The sequence below is a fragment of the Dendropsophus ebraccatus genome, chromosome 6, assembly GCF_027789765.1.
Source record: "Dendropsophus ebraccatus isolate aDenEbr1 chromosome 6, aDenEbr1.pat, whole genome shotgun sequence".
Taxonomy (NCBI): domain Eukaryota; kingdom Metazoa; phylum Chordata; class Amphibia; order Anura; family Hylidae; genus Dendropsophus; species Dendropsophus ebraccatus.
Genome location: NC_091459.1, coordinates 143,712,462 through 143,732,996, shown reverse-complemented (window position 1 = coordinate 143,732,996; position 20,535 = coordinate 143,712,462). Strand labels below are relative to the sequence as shown.

The window sequence follows — 20,535 nt, the reverse complement described above, 5'->3', positions numbered from 1 at the left end:
TCAATAACAGAGACAAGCCCTGAAGTTGTGGGGATGAATGTAAACAAGGGTGTTACAGACAAGACTCACTTGTACTACAGCACTCTTGTACCTACTGACTCTCCTGCACCTGGAGACTTGTAGAGGTGTTGTATACAGGATCTATAGTCTGATCTGTTTGTAGTTGCTGGACAAGAATATCTATAGGTTCCTACAGAAAAGTCAGGTGCCCAGTTTGAGGTGCATTGGCATGATCTTAAAGGGGTATTCCACTCAAACATAACTTTTGATATGTTGCTGCCCATGGAGAGACTAATTCCTTCCATACTTGTTATTGTCTATTAAGTCTTCTTAGCCTCAAGAGGTGTGGATTTCTTAAAGGAGTTGTTTGCTAAAGATTTTTTTTTAATAAATGTGACCAGGCTGTGTAGTGAAGGTAAATGGACTGTACTTACCTCTCTTGCTCCTTCACACCCTCCATTAATCCGCCACTCAGTCTCCGATGTGCTCTATATCCTGGTGTTGGGTCAACACAAGACTTTGCCCCTCAGTTAATCATTGAACACAATTGCATTTTGCCTCTGTGTCTCATGCAAACTTTAACCCCAGGAGGTGGAGCACAACAGAGACTGGTAACCAGGGTGAGTGAAGCTGCTAAGCAGCAAAGAAGGTAAGTATAGTCTCTCTGTCTTTCATTAAAGGGGTACGTCAGAAAAAAAATGTTTGTTTTTCAATTTAGCTGGTGACATAAAGATATACAGATTTTTAAATTACTTCTAGTTAAAAATCTCCAGTCTTTCAGTACTTATCAGCTGCTGTATGTCCTGCAGGAAGTGGTGTATTCTCTCCAGTCTGACACAGTGCTCTCTGCTGCCACCTCTGTCCATGTCAGGAACTGTCCAGAGCAGCAGCAAATAGAAAACCTCTCCTGCTCTGGACAGTTCCTGACATGGACAGAGGTGGCAGCAGAGAGCGCTGTGTCAGACTGGAGAGAATACACCACTTCCTGCAGGACATACAGCAGCTCATAAGTACTGGAAGACTGGAGATTTTTTTTTTAAATAGAAGTAAATTACAATTTTATATAACTTTCTGACACCAGTTGATTTGAAAGAAAAAGATTTTGCTGGAGTACCCCTTTAATGCCACACTATTTGAAAGACTGGAATTTTTAAATAGAAGTAAATTACAAATCTGTACCACTTTCTGACATCAATTGATCTGAGAGAGAGAAATATTCTGGGCATATTTATTTATTAAAAAAAAAAAAAGGACAAAAACAAAAACTTTTTATGGGACAAACCGTCAAGATTTAAAATCTCAGCCTCAGTTTCATGCCCCCCCGAGCTTAGGATTCACACCCCGTCCTGCAAGAACTTTGCCGCTGTTGGGGAAACGTGTAGATTTGCAACCCAATGATAAAAGCCCTTTGTCTTGGGGCACCCAGGGCTACAAAAAATATACCCCCCCCCCATACTGATCACAGATCCAGGAAAGCATTAGCTAGAAAAATAAAACACGATTTTCCAGCTTCGAACAACCAAGGAAACTTGATGCAGAGCCGCATTCTTATTCACCCCCCGATTGCCTCCATTTTTGTGTGTCCTGTATATCTGCTATTGATCGGCTTTTATGTGCAGTATAAGGTGAAGCTTCTGTGGCGGCTCTTAGGTGATGTTAGCACAGAGCTCTTCCTCTTCCGCTGTATTTTTGGCCTCGTCTTACAGACAGAAGCAGAAGTGGTCGGGTGCCGCGAGCAGCTGCCTCCTTATCTGCATCCTTCAGGTTCTTCTATATTACAAAAGGTTCAAAATATATGAAGAGTATTTTCCCATGAACTCTGCGGATTTCTGCACCGCCCGCGATTGCGTAAAATGTTTGTAATAGTTTAAAAAGTCCCAAATAAAAAATGCAATCAAATAAAAATAAACTACCCCTCCCCCCTTCCCCTTTCGCTTTTTAGGCAGAAAAAAAAGCTGCAAATGTACCTATAATATGAAGGCCAGAAACCGTGGAGAACAATGTGCCAAAAACTTAGAGACTCTGTCAGTAAGAGTATGCTGTCCTATCTCAGGGTAGTATAAACCAGTGACAGAGAAGCTGAACAGAATGATGTATAACTCACATTGTTCTCTGCAGCTGATCCAGAGATCTCCTCCTGAATAACATGGACAATAAGCAGTCCTCTCTATTATGTGCATGAGCTCAGTAGTCCTGGATATCCATGAGAAGCAGAAAACTCCACCCACTAGCTGCTGATTGGCAGTTATCTATCCATACTGTGCATAGGCAATAACCTGTCAATCAGCAGCTGGAGGGCGGGGTTAGGGTTGCGCCAAGAATTCTGTTCTCCTGCATATTAGGAGAACGGCTGAACAGAATGATGTAAGTAATACACCGATCTGTTCAGCATTTCTGTCACTAGTTTATGTTGGCCTCATTTAAGGCGGAATAAACCTATTGACAGATTTCTATAAAATAATCGCTACTTTTTTAAAAATCAGTCCATGCAGGAGTTTTGGAGCTTTGTATCAGAATACTGAAGCTCAATATGAAATATATTTTAAGAAATTAAAGGGCTCACATGTATTCCTTCCTCCCCCTGTACACATGCATGATCGGTTTGGCTGAGTGTGCATGTGTTTTCAATGTTGGATAGTGGAGTAGGAGGATGCCAAGAACAAAATTATCGGGTGCTAGAATTCAACATGGCCAATCTCTTTCCTCTCTGACACTATTCATCATGGACCCCCATATGATGGTCGGAGGGTCCCGCATACATCAGCAAGTTATATGCGGGAAGGGCACCCCGTATTGGCACTGTGAGGTGCGGTTTTCCTCCATGACCGTCTGTTTTTTGACCCTTGCGGGGGACTTCTCCCTTAAAGCAATAGTTGATTGGTGGGATAGACTTAATTGTTTTATCCTGGGAAGTTTTGTAGCTTAATAGGAGATTGAGCAACTTCAAAAGCTCCATGGTCCATACACGATCCAATAACGGAACAGCAGAACGTTTCTGCACCTATATATTCCATTGCCTATAGGTGGCACTACAGAGACCCATCCCAGACCACTGCCCGGCTGTATCTAGGGGGCTATTAATATGTTCAGCATTTCCAGGTATAAATAAGGTCCATATGAGATGTGACCAGAATCCATGTATATATAGCAGCCTGACATATGGGACTGACTGCAGGAACGGGTCATGTAGAAGCTAATATAAAAGCAGAACATTGAGATCTTCATGGTGGAGGGAGGGGGGGCCGGGAAGGCTGAGGATGTTTATGTTCAGTGTGAGGAGTGCGGCCTAGTGGGACATACAACCCCCATCCTCCTCCTCCTCTGCACATGGATCTCCCTGAGGAGCTCCTTATCCCAGCAAACACTGCACAGGGAGGTCGCTGCGGGAATTCTGTGTGATCTGGATGTGTGCAGCCGTGTGGGGACGGATAGTACAGTGTGAGGAGGGATAAGAGAAACAGATCAGGGAGACCAGCCGAACGACAACCCCGCCGGCTGCTAGTGAAAGCGCTCAATGCAGTGAAACCTTAGGTGCATTGCCCCCTGGGAAACATGAATATGCAAAAAAGAGCCCGTGGAGCCTCATTGAAGCGTCTCAAAACACAGGACTAGCCAGATATCCCTTCGGGAAGGACCCAGCCGAGGGGCGGCTCCTGTATGGAGACCACCAACACCACCATATTAAGTGGCCCTATAAGTCAGTGTAATGACAAGGGAAAAACCAAGGCTAGGTATCCATCCACATACATCTGTTTCCGGGTGTTGCCCCTCATCCGTGTGGAGCAGGCTACTATGAAAGCGCTCAATGCTGTGAAATCCTAGGTGCATTGAATATGCAAAAGAAGAGCTGGGTCCTTCCCGGAGGGATATCTGGCTAGTCTTGTGTTTTGAGACTCTTTGATGAGGCTCCACAGGCTCTTCTTTTGCATATTCATGTTTCCCAGGGGGCAATGCACCTAGGATGTCACTGCATTGAGCGCTTTCACTAGCAGCCGGCATTGTTGTCATTTGGCTGGTCTCCCTGGAATCAGCAATCTGTTTCTCTTATGGCTTTACTAGACATTGCTCCCACCTAGCCAGAATCCTGCTCCACACTGATGAGGGGCAACACCCTGAAACAGCTGTCTGTGGATGGTTACCTAGCCTTGGTTTTTCCCATGTCATTACATTGAATTATAGGGCCACTTAATATGGTGGTTTTGGTGGTTTCCTTACAGGAGCTGCCCCTTTGGCTGGGTCCTTCCTGGAGGGATATCTGGCTATTCCTGTGTTTTGAGACTCTTCAATGAGGCTCCACGGGCTCTTCTTATGCATACAGTATGAGGGAGGGATACTACAGTATGAGGGAGGGATACTACAGTATGAGGGAGGGATACTACACCTCCCATCTGGCTGTAGTTCTAGTTTAGTCAGTAGAGTAATTTTTGTTTTGTTTTTTTAAAACTTTTTTTGTTTTTTCCTTCCAGGCGCAAACAATGAATTACGTGGGGCAGCTGGCCGGACAGGTGTTTGTGACTGTGAAGGAGCTGTACAGAGGACTGAACCCCGCCACCCTGTCCGGCTGTATCGACATCATCGTGGTACGTCAGCCCAATGGCAACCTACAGTGTTCTCCGTTCCATGTGCGATTTGGGAAGATGGGAGTTCTGCGCTCCAGGGAGAAAGTGGTGAGTGTCCAGAAGTCATGATACAGAATGTACATATATAGAGTATACTGTATACACAGTATCATGGGTTGGCCTTAAAGGGGTACTCCGGCAAAAAAAAAATTCTTTCAAATCAACTGGTGTCAGAAAGTTATATAGATTTGCAATTTACTTCTATTAAAAAATCTTAAACCTTCCAGTACTTATCAGCTGCAGTATGTCCTGCAGGAAGTGCTGTATTCTCTCCAGTCGGACAGAGGTGGCAGCAGAGAGCACTGTGTCAATGTCAGGAACTGTCCAGAGCAGCAGGAAATCCCCATAGAAAACCTCTCCTGCTCTGGACAGTTCCTGACATGGACAGAGGTGGCAGCAGAGAGCACTGTGTAAGACTGGAGAGAATACACCACTTCATGCAGGACATACAGCAGCTGATAAGTACTGGAAGACTGAAGATTTTTTAATAAATTACAAATCTATATAACTTTTTCACACCAGTTTTTTTTTTTTAAATAAAAAGATTTTCACTAAAGAAGCCCTTTAATCAGTTTTACCTATAAAACCCCTTTAAAGTGCCATGCTGCTCAGGAAAGTCTTGAAAAACTATTTGACCCCGACTTTGATTTAGAAAACCACAAATTAGTAGGTTGATGAGGAAATTCACCGAGAGGCCTAACCTCCCGATGTGAGGGTCCTTACCCCCCGATGTGAGGCTCCTTACCCCCCGATGTGAGGGTCCTTACCCCCCGATGTGAGGCTCCTTACCCCCCGATGTGAGGGTCCTTACCCCCCGATGTGAGGCTCCTTACCCCCCGATGTGAGGGTCCTTACCCCCCGATGTGAGGCTCCTTACCCCCCGATGTGAGGCTCCTTACCCCCCCAATGTGAGGATCCTTACCCCCCGATGTGAGGGTCCTTACCTCCCGATGTGAGGGTCCTTACCCCCTGATGTGAGGGTCCTTACCCCCCGATGTGAGGGTCCTTACCTCCCGATGTGAGGGTCCTTACCTCCCGATGTGAGGCTCCTTACCCCCCGATGTGAGGGTCCTTACCTCCCGATGGGAGGGTCCTTACCTCCCGATGTGAGGGTCCTTACCCCCCGATGTGAGGGTCCTTACCCCCCGATGTGAGGGTCCTTACCCCCCGATGTGAGGCTCCTTACCCCCCGATGTGAGGGTCCTTACCCCCCGATGTGAGGGTCCTTACCCCCCGATGTGAGGCTCCTTACCCCCCGATGTGAGGCTCCTTACCCCCCCGATGTGAGGGTCCTTACCCCCCGATGTGAGGGTCCTTACCTCCCGATGTGAGGGTCCTTACCCCCTGATGTGAGGGTCCTTACCCCCCGATGTGAGGGTCCTAACCTCCCGATGTGAGGGTCCTTACCTCCCGATGTGAGGCTCCTTACCCCCCGATGTGAGGCTCCTTACCCCCCGATGTGAGGGTCCTTACCCCCCGATGTGAGGCTCCTTACCCCCCGATGTGAGGGTCCGTACCCCCCGATGTGAGGGTCCTTACCCCCCGATGTGAGGCTCCTTACCCCCCGATGTGAGGCTCCTTACCCCCCCAATGTGAGGATCCTTACCCCCCGATGTGAGGGTCCTTACCTCCCGATGTGAGGGTCCTTACCCCCCGATGTGAGGGTCCTTACCCCCCGATGTGAGGGTCCTAACCTCCCGATGTGAGGGTCCTTACCCCCCGATGTGAGGCTCCTTACCCCCCGATGTGAGGGTCCTTACCTCCCGATGTGAGGGTCCTTACCTCCCGATGTGAGGGTCCTTACCCCCCGATGTGAGGCTCCTTACCCCCCGATGTGAGGCTCCTTACCCCCCGATGTGAGGGTCCTTACCTCCCGATGTGAGGCTCCTTACCCGCCGATGTGAGGCTCCTTACCCCCCGATGTGAGGGTCCTTAACCCCTGATGTGAGGGTCCTAACCTCCCGATGTGAGGGTCCTTACCCCCCGATGTGAGGGTCCTTACCTCCCGATGTGAGGGTCCTTACCCCCTGATGTGAGGGTCCTAACCTCCCGATGTGAGGGTCCTTACCCCCTGATGTGAGGGTCCTTACCCCCTGATGTGAGGCTCCTTACCCCCCGATGTGAGGATCCTTACCCCCCCGATGTGAGGGTCCTAACCTCCCGATGTGAGGCTCCTGTACAGACAGGTGCAGGAAGGTTGTGGTCAGATGTAAAGGAAATGTTCTCCTTCATGTGAATTTCCTTAAAAGTTACCCAACCAGTCGCGGTGCGATGCCTGTACACGTTGTGGTTACTGTGTAGACTAAGCCCCTACTGGCACCCAGTGCCTTGTCTCTACTACTTCTGTACTTGTAGAGAACACCCCATAATTTCAGGTTATTTGCTTTGGCGCAGTAACCAGCAATTCTCAGCAAGTACAAATAAAGTAGAGACAAAGCTCCGGATAACTGCAGGTGTTTACCTCAGTGTGCATGGACACCAGCTGTAAGGCGACCCCAAGTGGCCACCTAGGGCACTGCGGCTGCTTAATAGCTGCTGCATAGAGTGTTGATGAGTTTGATGAGTTTGAAACTCTTGTGAAAGTTCTTGTTTCTAAATAAACTTTTCGTTTGAATAATTTATATAATTGAGCGATAAGATGGAGAAAAGAGGAGGACGCCAAATGACCTCTGATGTCGCTGCGTCCACCCTGTTGTTTTTATATCCCAAGGTTATAGCAGCGGGCCATAATCTCAGACCAGCTCCATTTTCTTTTGATTTCTTGTGTTTATGGGCTTGTCATTGTACTTTACTGTATTATTTCAGCTAAAACAGTATGTTTCCTTATCCTAGGTTGATATTGAAATCAATGGAGAGTGTGTGGACCTGCACATGAAACTCGGGGACAATGGAGAAGCTTTCTTTGTGGAGGAGACTGAGAATAATGAGGTAAAAATTGCTTTGCGGAAACAAGGATTAAAAATAAAAAACCCTCTGCTGCCGCCAATGGCTGTGTCAGGTACTGCAGGGCAGCTCAAGCTCTGGTCTCTGCACAGTTACATATCACTAGTGCTGCTACGTCCAGCGTTAGTGATTCTGATGTCTATTCTAATGTTAAAGAGGTTGTCTAAGGAAAATTCACTTTTCCCCTACCCTCAGGATAGGGGAAAAGTAAGAGATTGCCGGGGTCCGTCCTCTGTACCCCCTGCCGATCTCCGTATCTGGCCCCCGGCTTCTCTGTCATGAACAGAGCTGCAGGTACGGCACGTGACCCACGGCTTTATTCGTGCCTATTGGGCTGCTGGAAAGAGGAGTATGGAGGTCGGATTCCCCGCAGCCTTGCAGTTCCTGGTACAGCCATTGGTGGCAGTAGAGGGGACTTACTAAGAAACGAAAAACAAAAAAAATAAAAACATTTCCTATACATATAGGATATAATATATACGTATATAATATTAAATAAATGTAAAAAAAAAAATATTTTCCCACTCGAGCTCATAGGAGGACAAGGCTTGCCGGCCATTTGAGCATAGTTCAGAGTGTCTATCCTGTTGTATTCCAGCCATTACAGTGTGACATATCCCAGCATGCCTCAGGCTGGAGACTGTCTGTCTGAGGTGTATCCAGGAAAAATATCACCTACAGATGAGTTAATTTCTTTAAGGAAATTAAACCTCCTTCTCTCCTTTGATGCCGGTAACAGGGGTGGGGTGGTGACCTAGTTCTGTAGGTGAAGCACTGTACTCGGGGTTGTAGGAGACCTACTAATCTCTACATTCTAATGCTAAATAGCATGAAAAAAAGGCCCTTCTCTGTGTTGTAGCACAGTGACATGTACCACCTACCATCCTGTTCACACTAGACATTGAGTGCTGTTGTGGTGACCAGGGGTTGCTAGGTGGTGTGGAGCTGGGCTAGATAGTGGTGTACACCCACCCCTGGATACACCAACACACACTTTTTCACTATAGGTGTATGTGTGAAGAACGTTTTGGTTGAATTTGAACAGAAACCAATTTATTGTAGATCCTTAAAGGGGTACTCCAGCGCTGATAAAAAAAAAAGATTAATCCTAAACATAGTTTTCCCACTTACCATCCCTCCTGAGTCTGTCTCCGTTTGAATTTTCCGCTGTTTGCAGGTCCCTGAAGCTCCAGTTGGTGTCTTCATTTTTTCTTTACTTCCTGGTTTGGGCTTATCCATGATGCACTTTGTCTCCTGTGATATGTAACTGACTCTGTAAAACTGTTAGATGGCTTACAGCTTGCTCAGCCAATCAGAGCTGAGCAACCTGAGTCATCTGACAAGGGAGGCTGGCCTAACAGGGCTTAGACCCGCCTCCCTCTTGATGATGTCATTGTCACAAAATGGCCGCCACAGAGCAGCCTGGGGTCAACAGTCATTAGGTAAGAATGAGTTTACTTCACTTCCTGGTGGGGGGTTGAGGGGGAAAAGAGATAGAAAGGAGGGCAGATAGGTGATTGAAGCATATTACAGTTATATAACTTTGTAATGTGTTTCAATTACTGGGGAAAAGCTTTTTGCTGGAGTACCCCTTTAAACACAGTACAGAGTAAAGTTCTCTCTTTCAATAGAGGAGCAATATAAACTAACAATCCCTTGAGCTGGGTTCTCGCTGGAGGAATAATGTTTAAAATCTATTTATTTGAAAAGTCTTTGGATACTGTAGCTTGAATTTAGGTAGATAGACTGGTTTTAGGAGAGGAGTGGACTGAGGGTTACTTCAGGAATATTGGGGGGGCTCTACTCCCTGATTGGGCAGAACACAACAAGAAGGCCTTAACGCTGGCCAGTGATTGGTGAGACCACATGAGGTACCCAGCTCAGTGATTGGTCAGGGGAATAGCATCTTATACCACAGTGGCAGTTGGTCAGTTAACCCTTTGTGAACATTGTCCTTCAGCTGTGTACATACAATACAGTGACATCTAGTGGTATAAAATAAGAAGTGCAGGCAAAAATAAGAAATACAGGTATTAATAGGAATTATAGGCAGAATGCAGATACCCTTCCCCCAGAGGTTCCTAGTCAAAGGTACCTGACTACAGGTGGGCACGAAACATAGCAGACGCCACACCCACTCTGGGACACTGCACTCTCATGGGCATAGGGTGCGGACATTATTGGGGGCTGGATCAGAAAATGACTTAAACGTTGATTGAGGGTGCCTTCACACATACCGTATCGCTGCGTACAGTATTTATCGCACAAAACTCGCACAAAAGTAGCTGCATTTTTTGTGGTGTTAAACTCTCCTGCGAAAATCAAAACTCACATGTAAAAATCGCAGCAAACACGCAGCAAGAATACACATACATTGACTTTATAGCAATCAGTATTACTGTGGATTTATGTGCGAGAAACGATAATACGCAGCGATACGGTATGTGTGAAGGCACCCTTAAACATTAAAGGAGAAATCCAGTGACAATAAAAACATCTGGTGCAGGGGTACTTAATAAAGATTAAGGTTTTCTATAGGGATTTGCTCCTGCTCTGGACAGTTCCTGACATGGACAGAGGTGGCAGCAGAGAGCACTGTGTCAGACTGGAGAGAATACACCACTTCCTGCAGGACATACACCCGCTGATAAGTAATGGAAGACTGGATATTTTTAAATAGAACTAAATTACAAATCTATATAGATTTTTGACACCATTTGATTTGAAAGAAAAAGGTTCTCGCTGGAGTACCCCTTTAAGGGTATATTCACACGAACGGACTCGCAGCAAGATTCGCAGTTCCCACACACTATATACTATATACAGCGAGTATGTAATTCTACCGCCCATAACCCCTTCTGCTCCCGGCCGGCTCCCCCGCTGTAAGCATACATTACCTGTCCTCGCTGCACGGGTCCGGCGTCCTGCTCTCCCGTCCGGCCAATCAGTGTGTTGCCCAGCCGCAGCCACTGAGTCCGTTCGTGTGAATATACCCTAAGGAAGACAACGTCTATTGGTGCGTTTACACGAGACGATAATTGGCCCGATCATGCGATTAACAATGTCGGAGTAACGTTTTTTTTTTTCATAACGATCAGCGTTTAGATGGAACATTACATCGCACGAAAAATTCGTTTTGCGATCGTTTTGCGATCGCTTAAGCCTACCTCACACATTGGTTAAATCGGCGAACGACTGTTTACACAGAACGATCTCCGAATTTTTTGCGAACGACGAACGACGATTTGAGAACATGTTGTAAGATCAAAATGAACGATTTCTCGTTCGTCGTTTGATCGTTCGCTGCGTTTACACGTACGATTATCGTTCGAATTCGATCGTTACTGCGCAAATTTGCACGATAATCATTACGTGTAAACGCAGCATAACACTCTTTGAGAAACCCATAAAACACATCCACACGGTACAATATCGTCCTCCTCTCATCTCGGCCCCTTTTTATTTCTGTCCCCCGAGCGTCCTAGATCGGAGAAGGTACGGGAAGTTCTGGGGGAAGGTGACATACGATGTTAGTCAGGCTCTATTTGTATGATGTCCCTGCTCCCTGACATTAGACAGGACACCAGCGGCCGGCATTCATGTAATACCAGTCATAGACAGAGCCGGTTTTGTTTTCGCTTGGCTACTTCCATGATAGGATCTGGTCGGGGCCCGGGCAGAATGTCTTGGCAGCTGCTGTGAATTTCTGACCTATAAGTGGCCTTGTGCTTGTTGTTCTCCATGATTAACCCCGTAGATCAGTTACCCAGGTCAGTGAATGGTTTGTTACCTCTGGTACAGCTCACCTGGAAGACGCCTCCTGATCACATCTCTCTCCTAAGAAGGTCTGTAAGGAGTTTGTCTCAATGACCTTCATCTGACCTTGTCCTTTACGGTTTTCTTTATTTGCTTCATCATCCTGGTGCAGGGAAAGGAGGATTCTGCGCTGACAGAGACGCTGTAGAATATTAATAGAGACATATTATACCAGACTCGCCCTAAGGAGGTATAACTTTAAAGGGGAACTATGGAGGGTAGACAAATCTAACCTGCTGATAGCCCCCTATAGAGCACAGGGTGCTGAGGATGAAGCTATGTCTCTTACCGTCCTCCTCGGCTCAATTCCTGTGCAGTTTTATTGTAATCCTGTGTAGTAGGTAGTTATCAGCAGGTTAGATTCATCTAACCCCTATAGTTCCCCTTTAAGCCCTAGAGCCCATATGCAACTGGGCCCCCCACTGGTGATATATCATGACATTGATACTGCATCATGTTATAGAGTAGGAGAAGCTGAGCGGATTGATATATAATCTACATGGGAAAAGATTCAGGAGAACTAGTCATATATTCCTTTTGCTAGTTTTCAGTTTGGGGTCCAGTGGGCGGTCCTAATCGGTGACCAACAGCTTTTGCTGTATAAATAGACCTTCCCACTGGACTCCTAAGCACAATACACCAGGAAGTGGTGTATTCTCTCCAGTCTGACACAGTGCTCTCTGCTGCCACCTCTGTCCATGTCAGGAACTGTCCAGAGCAGGAGAGGAACAGAACGTGTAGCTGTAGCCTTCTTCTTATACGAATCACCTTTGTCCTTCTAGGAATACGTCCCGTCCCACCTGGCGACGTCTCCCATCTTATTGGATGGAGCCGCTCTTATGGAGGCACAGTTGAAGAGAAGTCCAAAAGAATGGACGAGAAATTTGGATCAGTCTGGTTCATCCCAGGCCCTGGGCGACATAGAGAGCGCCACCAGCGGCAGCAGCTCCGTGAAGAAGAGACGGAAGCGGAGGAGAAAGTCCAAGCTGGATAACCTGAAGAGAGAAGACAACGGGGACACCACCGAAGATGAAGACATGTTTAACATAGAGATGAGCTCCGAGGAGGAGACGGAACCTCTCGAAACAGCCAGGTTTGGTTTACATCACTTATTTGTTATATTATTTTATATGTAGGTACGTTACTTAGTATGTAAAAAGGCATAAACACAAAATCCCTTTACAGATCCTCATTACTACAAAAACAACCCCCATAGTTCTTATCATCATCATGTCTCCTGCAGCTTAAAGGAGAAGTCCGGCCAAAATTTTTGTTTAAGTATTGTATTGTCTCCCAAAAGTTATACAAATCACTAATATACACTTATTATGGGAAATGCTTATAAAGTGCTTTTTCCTGCACTTACTACTGGATAACATGGTGATGTCACTTCCTGGATAACATGGTGATGTCACTTCCTGGATAACATGGTGATGTCACTTCCTGGATAACATGATGATGTCACTTCCTGGATAACATGGTGATGTCACTTCCTGGATAACATGGTGATGCCACTTCCTGGATAACATGGTGATGTCACTTCCTGGATACCATGGTGATGTTACTTCCTGGATACCATGGTGATGTCACTTCCTGGATAACATGGTGATGTCACTTCCTGGTTAACATGGTGATGTCACTTCCTGGATAACATGGTGATGTCACGACCCGACTCCTAGAGCTGTGTGGGCTGTGGCTGCTGGAGAGGATGATGGGAGAGGGACACTGAGGGACACAGGGCAGCGGAGGGACACTGAGCATCCCTCTGCTATCATCCTCTCCAACAGCCACAGCCCGCACAGCTCTGGGAGTCGGGTCGTGACATCACCATGTTATCCAGGAAGTGACATCACCATGTTATCCAGGAAGTGACATCACCATGTTATCCACAAAGTGACATCACCATGTTATCCAGGAAGTGACATCACCATGTTATCCAGGAAGTGAATGCAATATGGTACCATTTGGGGGGTTCCTGTGTCTACGTAATGCACTATATAGTAACAGCGACATGATACTATTACTCTATAGGTCAGTCCGAACACAACCATATGCAGGTTACACAGATTCTCTAATGTTATATATTTTTTTCTAATGAAATCCTTTTTTTTGGCAATTAATTATTAATAAAATGGGCCTATTGTGAAGCTTATAACGGTTTTAGTTTTTCACCTACGGGGCTGTATGTGGTGTCATTTTTTCCGCCATTATCTCTAGTTTTTATTAATACCATATTTGTGAAGATCGGACGTTTTGATCACTTTTTCTAAAAAATTTTTAATATATAATGTAACATAAAATCGGTAATCTGCGCACTTTTTTTCCTCTTTTCATGTACGCCGTTCACCGTTCAATGACGCTTGTTATAGTTTAATAGATCGGACAATTACGCACGCTACGGTATATTATATGTTTATTTATTTATTTTTATATGTTTTATTTATATAATGGGAAAGGGGGGTGATTTAAACTTAAACTTTTATTGGGGGAGGGGTTTTGGGGTAGTGTAATAGTGATTTTAACTTTTTTTTTAAATACATTTGAAGTCCCTTTGGGGGACTTGTACATACAATACTTTCATTTTCATCACTGATCATTGCTATGCCATAGGCATAGCATTGATCAGTGTCATTGGCGATCTGCTCATTGAGCCTGCCTGTGCAAGCTCAGTGACCAGAGCGCCGATCGGACCGCACGGAGACAGGTGAGAGACCTCCGGCGGTCCGTTTTAACAATTGGGACCCCCGCAGTCACACTCCCCCTGTCACTTGCACTTAAACGCTACGGCCGCGGCGTTTAAAGAGTTAATGGCATGCTGCAGCGCAATCGCTGCAGCGTGTTATTGACGGTGAGGTGCCGGCTGCAATCACCTGCTATGAAGCTTCATGGCTCTGGACGTATCGGTACATCCAGGGTCGTCTAGGGGTTAAAGCAAACCTGACACCGGCTATTTGGTGGTTAAAGGGTTAAAGACTAATCTAACCTGCGGATATGTCCCTGTTGCACACGGGGCGCTGAGGAGGAACCTATGTCTCTGAACTTCATCCTTGACGCCGCTCCTGTGCAGTTTTTAATGTAATCCTGTGTCTAGTAAGGCCGCCTGGATCACTGCCCCGGCCCCTCCACTGGTAATCATTGGAGGGGACAGGCATGCCGGGGTAGATTGGCACTCTGGGGGCCGGGCAGTGCTCCAAATGGCCTTACCGGACACATTAAATGTTTCAAATCAACTTGTGTCAGAAAGCTATATATATTTGTGATTTACTTCTATTAAAAAAATCTCAAGTTTTCAGTACTTATCAGCTGCTGTATGTCCTGCAGGAAGTGGTGTATTCTTTACATTCTGCAGCAGCTGATAAGTACTGGAAGACAGGAGATTTTTTAAATAGAAGTAAATTGTAAACTTATATAACTTTCTAACACCAGTTGGTTTGAAATATATACTTCTGAAAAGTTTCCATTTTTGAAGCAGGCGCGTTTTCCTTATATCCTGGTCAACCCCAAGGAGAAGCATGAGGCAGGTTTTTAGTGGTATATGTCTAGCTGGGAATGCTAACTTATCAAAGGCATGATGACAGCAGCTAGCACCTGAATGCTGAGTTCTATGCCCCGAGGTGTGCAGTATATCATTGTATCACTCTAAGGCTATGTTCACACACAGTATTTATGGTCAGTATTGTGCAACCAAAACCAACAGTGGATTGAAAACACAGAAAAGCTATGGGGGAGATTAATCAAACATGGTGTAAAGTAAAACTGGCTCAGTTGCCCCCGGCAACCAATCAGATTCCACTTTTTATGCTACACAGACTCTTTGGAAAATGAAAGATGGAATCTGATTGGTTGCCGGGGGCGACTGAGCCAGTTTCACTGTACACCATGTTTGATTAATCTCCCCCAATGTTCACTGATATAATTGAGTGGATGGCCGTCATTCAAAGGGGTTGGCCACTTTATAGTGAAATAGTTCAGTGTACAGTATTAATAAGTGTACTCACTGTATATACTGACAGCGGCTCCCTGTACTCACTGTATATACTGACAGCAGCTCCCTGTGTACCCCAATAGAGCTAAAATCAGACTCCCTTTCTCCAGGCTGTGCTGTCCTGGTGAGTCTGTCAATAAGATGGCCGACATGGAGGAGCATATGACCTTGCCCCGCCCCCAGTGTCCTCCATAGGCATATACAGGCTCAGCGGTGGACAATGGGGGGTGGGGCATGGTCACATGCTCCTCCATGTCGGCCATCTTAAGGACAGCCTCCCCACAGAGCAGGGCAGCACACCCTGAGGGAGGGAAGTCTGGCTTTAGCTCAATGAGGTACACAGGGAGCTGCTGTCAGTATATACAGTGAGTACACAGGGAGCTGCTGTCAGTATATACAGTGAGTACACAGGGAGCTGCTGTCAGTATATACAGTGAGTACACAGGGAGCTGCTGTCCGTATATACAGTGAGTACACAGGGAGCTGCTGTCCGTATATACAGTGAGTACACAGGGAGCTGCTGTCAGTATATACAGTGAGTACACAGGGAGCTGCTGTCAGTATATACAGTTAGTACACAGGGAGCTGCTGTCAGTATATACAGTGAGTACACAGGGAGCTGCTGTCAGTATATACAGTGAGTACACAGGGAGCTGCTGTCAGTATATACAGTGAGTACACAGGGAGCTGCTGTCAGTATATACAGTGAGTACACAGGGAGCTGCTGTCAGTATATACAGTGAGTACACAGGGAGCTGCTGTCAGTATATACAGTGAGTACACAGGGAGCTGCTGTCAGTATATACAGTTAGTACACAGGGAGCTGCTGTCAGTATATACAGTGAGTACACAGGGAGCTGCTGTCAGTATATACAGTTAGTACACAGGGAGCTGCTGTCAGTATATACAGTGAGTACCCAGGGAGCTGCTGTCAGTATATACAGTGAGTACACAGGAGCTGCTGTCAGTATATACAGTGAGTACAGGGAGCTGCTGTCAGTATATACAGTGAGTACACAGGGAGCTGCTGTCAGTATATACAGTGAGTACACAGGAGCTGCTGTCAGTATATACAGTGAGTATACAGGGAGCTGCTGTCAGTATATACAGTGAGTACACAGGGAGCTGCGGTCTGTATATACAGTGAGTACACAGGGAGCTGCTGTCAGTATATATAGTGAGTACACAGGGAGCTGCTGTCAGTATATACAGTGAGTACACAGGGAGCTGCTGTCAGTATATACAGTGAGTACACAGGGAGCTGCTGTCAGTATATACAGTGAATACACTTACTTAGGCTATGTTCACACTACGTCAAACCACAGCAGTAGTTTTGCGGTGTGTAACATAGCCTAATTTGTAATGGGATCCCGGCCGGAGCGTACACACATTGTATGCGCTCTGGCCGGGATCCCATGCGGCACCGGAAAAAACTGACATGTCAGTTTTCTGCGGCCGGAATTCAGTGAATTCCGGCCGCAGAAAGCCCTGTCAGTTCAAACAGTGAAGCGAGCGGCTCCATGGGAAGCTCTGATGCGGGCATGCGGCCGGGGTCACGGAACGGGCGGTTTGATACGCAGTGTGAACATAGCCTTATACTGTACACTGACCCATTTTACTATAAAGTAGCCAACCCCTTTAGTTAAAAAAAAAAACGATCATTATTAGCGGCCGTTGTTTTAAAATAACTGCAATTATTTGCCATTAAATGGCGGCCATCCACTTAATTACTAGCGTGTGAACATAACCTTTTTGGATGTGACACTGATCCTCAATTTTTTTATTCATATATTTCACAACTTAGATAATTTCCACCGCTATCTATATGTTGTATGCAAGGGAATGTGTGTCTTTTTTACATTTTTTTTTTTTTTATATTTAGTTTATAACATGGAGTTTAGTGACACCTAGTGGAAGATAGAGGCATTGCAGCTGAAGTGATAGGTTTCTAACAGTAACTCCATCTGTTAAAATGAAAAATTATAAATTATCAGGGACATATATACAGCGGTGGAGTTGAAACTAAACATAAGTGTTAATAAAGATCTATAATTACAAAACGAGAATAAAAAAAAAAATTAGATGTCTATTTTACTTTAGCGCTTGTCTTCATTGCTCGCTGCGCTTTACGTCCCTCTGTAGGAGATGGGCTCTTATGTAAGTCTATGGAGATTGCAGTGAGGAAATGATTGTAGGAAGCTGAGGAGGGAAGCATCTAGCCAGGTTCTTCTCCTGACGGTACCTATTTAAGTTATTCAACACTTCTGACACACAAGATTTTTTCTCACATATATTTTAAAGTGTCACTGTCGTTTAAATTTTTTTAAATTGGTTTTATTAGCTGAAAAATACATTTTTATCATGAAAAAGCAGTTTGAAGCTCTCCCCCTGTCTTCATGGTTCTCTATGGAGAGGGGAGGGGTGGAGAGAGATGAGGCACCAAAACAGGACAACAAAGAGTTAATTTACGTCTACATCATCAGGCTATCTCCTCTGAGGTCAGCACTGACCTCTCTGACCTCTGAATACCGGCTTTCACACAGCTCCTGCTGTGTAATCCTTTGTTCTCTGCTCTCTGCTGGCGACTAATCTCCCTCCTCCCCCCTCCTCTCTCCATAGGTTACACAGGGTCCGACTGATTTAAAAGAGTTGAGATTTCCTGATAATGAGAGAGAGGAGGGGGAGGGGGAGACCTGGGGAAAGTCTTTTTGAATGCAGATAATGGCAGATTTGTCTAATATTTGTCTTAAAATCGCCTGTACTATTGATTTCTGCAAAAAAAAAAAAATGGTTTATTGTTTATTATTCATTGTTTATTGTTCATGCCTGATAGTTTATACGTATATAGGCTGTGCACGCTCTTGTAGGTATGTTTTATTATTACTTATAAGATCCCCTATAATCTCTTCTAGATCTTCAGTTCAGAGCTGCTTCAATGACCGAGTCCTGGAGATGAACCAGTCACAGGGCGGAGCCTTCTCTAAGGCCGACACCTACCCCCACTCTGACGGAGAGTGGACTCCGGGACATAGGTTTGTATAACAGACGCCGTACAGTACAGTAAGAGATTCTCTATGGGGATTCCGGGACCATAGAGGATGAATGGTGCACTGCCCTCATGGGACCTCCACCGCTCCATTCATTCTAAGGACATGTGACCACTGTTTTCAGGATCGGTGGGGGTCCCCACCAATCAGCTAAGATTATTTTTGATTATTCAAAAACACATTAAAAGGGGTTTTCTGATTTTATTTTTATTTTTAATTGATGGCTTATGCACAGGGTAGGCCACCAGTGTCGGATCGGTGGGGTGTCACCAGTGACCATATGCTTGGCAGAAGTGTCGGCACCCTAATGATCAGACATTGATCATTGGATCACTCAGTGTTGTAAAGACAGACAACCCCTTTAAAGGGGGACTCTGGAGAAAAAAAAAAGTTTTTAAATCAACAGGTGTTAGAAAGTTGTACAGATTTGTAAATCACTTTTATTTAAAAATCTCCACTCTTCCAGCTGCTGTATGTCCTGCAGGAAGTGGTGTATTCTCTCCAGTCTGACACAATGCTCTCTGCTGCCACCTCTTTCCATGTCATGAACTGTCCAGAGCAGCAGCAAATCCCCATAGAAAACCTCTCCTGCTCTGGACAGTTCCTGACATGGACAGAGGTGGCAGCAGAGAGCACTGTGTCAGACTGGAAAGAATACACCACTTCCTGCAGGACATACAGCAGCTGATAAGTACTGGAAGACGGGATGTGTAAAGTAATTACACATCTGTATAACTTTCTGACACCAGTCAAGTTTAAAACATCCCCCCGGAAACATTAGAGTTACCCTTTAAGTGCTTTTGTATGTGGTCATTGTATATTTAGAACTATATGATATCTCCTACACTCTTCGTTGTAGTCACATGTCTGCAGAGCTATGTATAGACTTTATGTATCTTCAGGGTGCTATGACTTAGGATAAGTAAAAAATAGAGGGGTATACGTCCTCAGATGCAGGGGTTTTATAGCTATTTTTTAACGTTCCTTTCCTTATTGTTAAAATATATATATATATATATATATATATATATATATATATATTTGCCCATGTTGTATTTCCCGCTATGTTCCTCTCCTGCAGATCTCTTCCTCTCTCTGTAATGTACACAGACACTTATCACACAGAGCGGCTCATCTCAGCCCATTAATAGATGAGACCGTGTCCCCTTCCTGGAAAGTATCACCGGTGCCTTGTCCTCCTCTATTGTGATGGGAAACGTGATTCATGGCAAATGCCGAGCACGTTCCGCAAGATAAATCAGTCCGGGGCTGAATTACTGAGGGTCACTACAACCATAAAAGCCTCTGTGAACGGCCAACATGGCAGATTTACTCTACACTTCTATAGAGATAAATATCACATACCCAACCGATATATCAATAGCCGCGTCCCATTCACGTCACTGGGGCCAGAATTAATGGAACTGCAGCTCCGCAGGAAAACAACACTTCACACTATAATTACATTCACAGCTGGAGTATAGCCAGCCTGTCACTACATTGTGCTTCTATCTATCTATCTATCTATCTCCTATCTATCTATCTATCTATCTATCTATCTATCTCCTATCTATCTATCTATCTATCTATCTATCTCCTATCTATCTATCTATCTATCTATCTATCTATCTATCTATCTATCTCCTATCTATCTATCTATCTATCTATCTATCTATCTATCTATCTCCTATCTATCTATCTCCTATCTATCTATCTCCTATCTATCTCCTATCTATCTCCTATCTATCTCCTATCTATCTATCTATCTATCTATCTATCTATCTATCTATCACCTATCTATCTATCTATCTATCTATCTATCTATCTATCTATCTATCTCCTATCTATCTATCTATCTATCTATCTATCTATCTATCTATCTCCTATCTATCTATTTCCTATCTATCTCCTATCTATCTCCTATCTATCTCCTATCTATCTATCTATCTATCTATCTATCTATCTATCTATCTATCTATCTATCACCTATCTATCTATCTATCTATCTATCTCCTATCTATCTATCTCCTATCTATCTATCTATCTATCTATCTATCTATCTATCTATCTATCTCCTATCTTTCTATCTCCTATCTATCTATCTATCTATCTATCTATCTATCTA

The 20,535-nt window shown here is 44.9% G+C and overlaps 1 protein-coding gene across 3 annotated transcripts in view; it reads left to right on the top strand.

Moving 5' to 3' along the window:
- The window catches only part of LPIN1 (lipin 1), a 126,113-nt gene that overhangs the window by 47,416 nt on the left and 58,162 nt on the right, over positions 1 to 20,535 (top strand). For 2 of the 3 annotated variants that reach the window (XR_011363460.1, XM_069973156.1), the window contains exons 1-5: positions 2,786 to 2,806; positions 4,467 to 4,667; positions 7,452 to 7,547; positions 12,161 to 12,471; positions 18,276 to 18,395. Coding sequence is in view for 2 of the 3 variants with exons in the window: in XM_069973156.1 (XP_069829257.1) it covers positions 4,476 to 4,667; positions 7,452 to 7,547; positions 12,161 to 12,471; positions 18,276 to 18,395 (719 nt within the window). In the remaining variant the exon portion in view is untranslated. Of the gene's footprint in view, positions 1 to 2,785; positions 2,807 to 4,466; positions 4,668 to 7,451; positions 7,548 to 12,160; positions 12,472 to 18,275; positions 18,396 to 20,535 lie in introns of those variants that run through there. The other variant, XM_069973157.1, reaches the window with a different exon arrangement.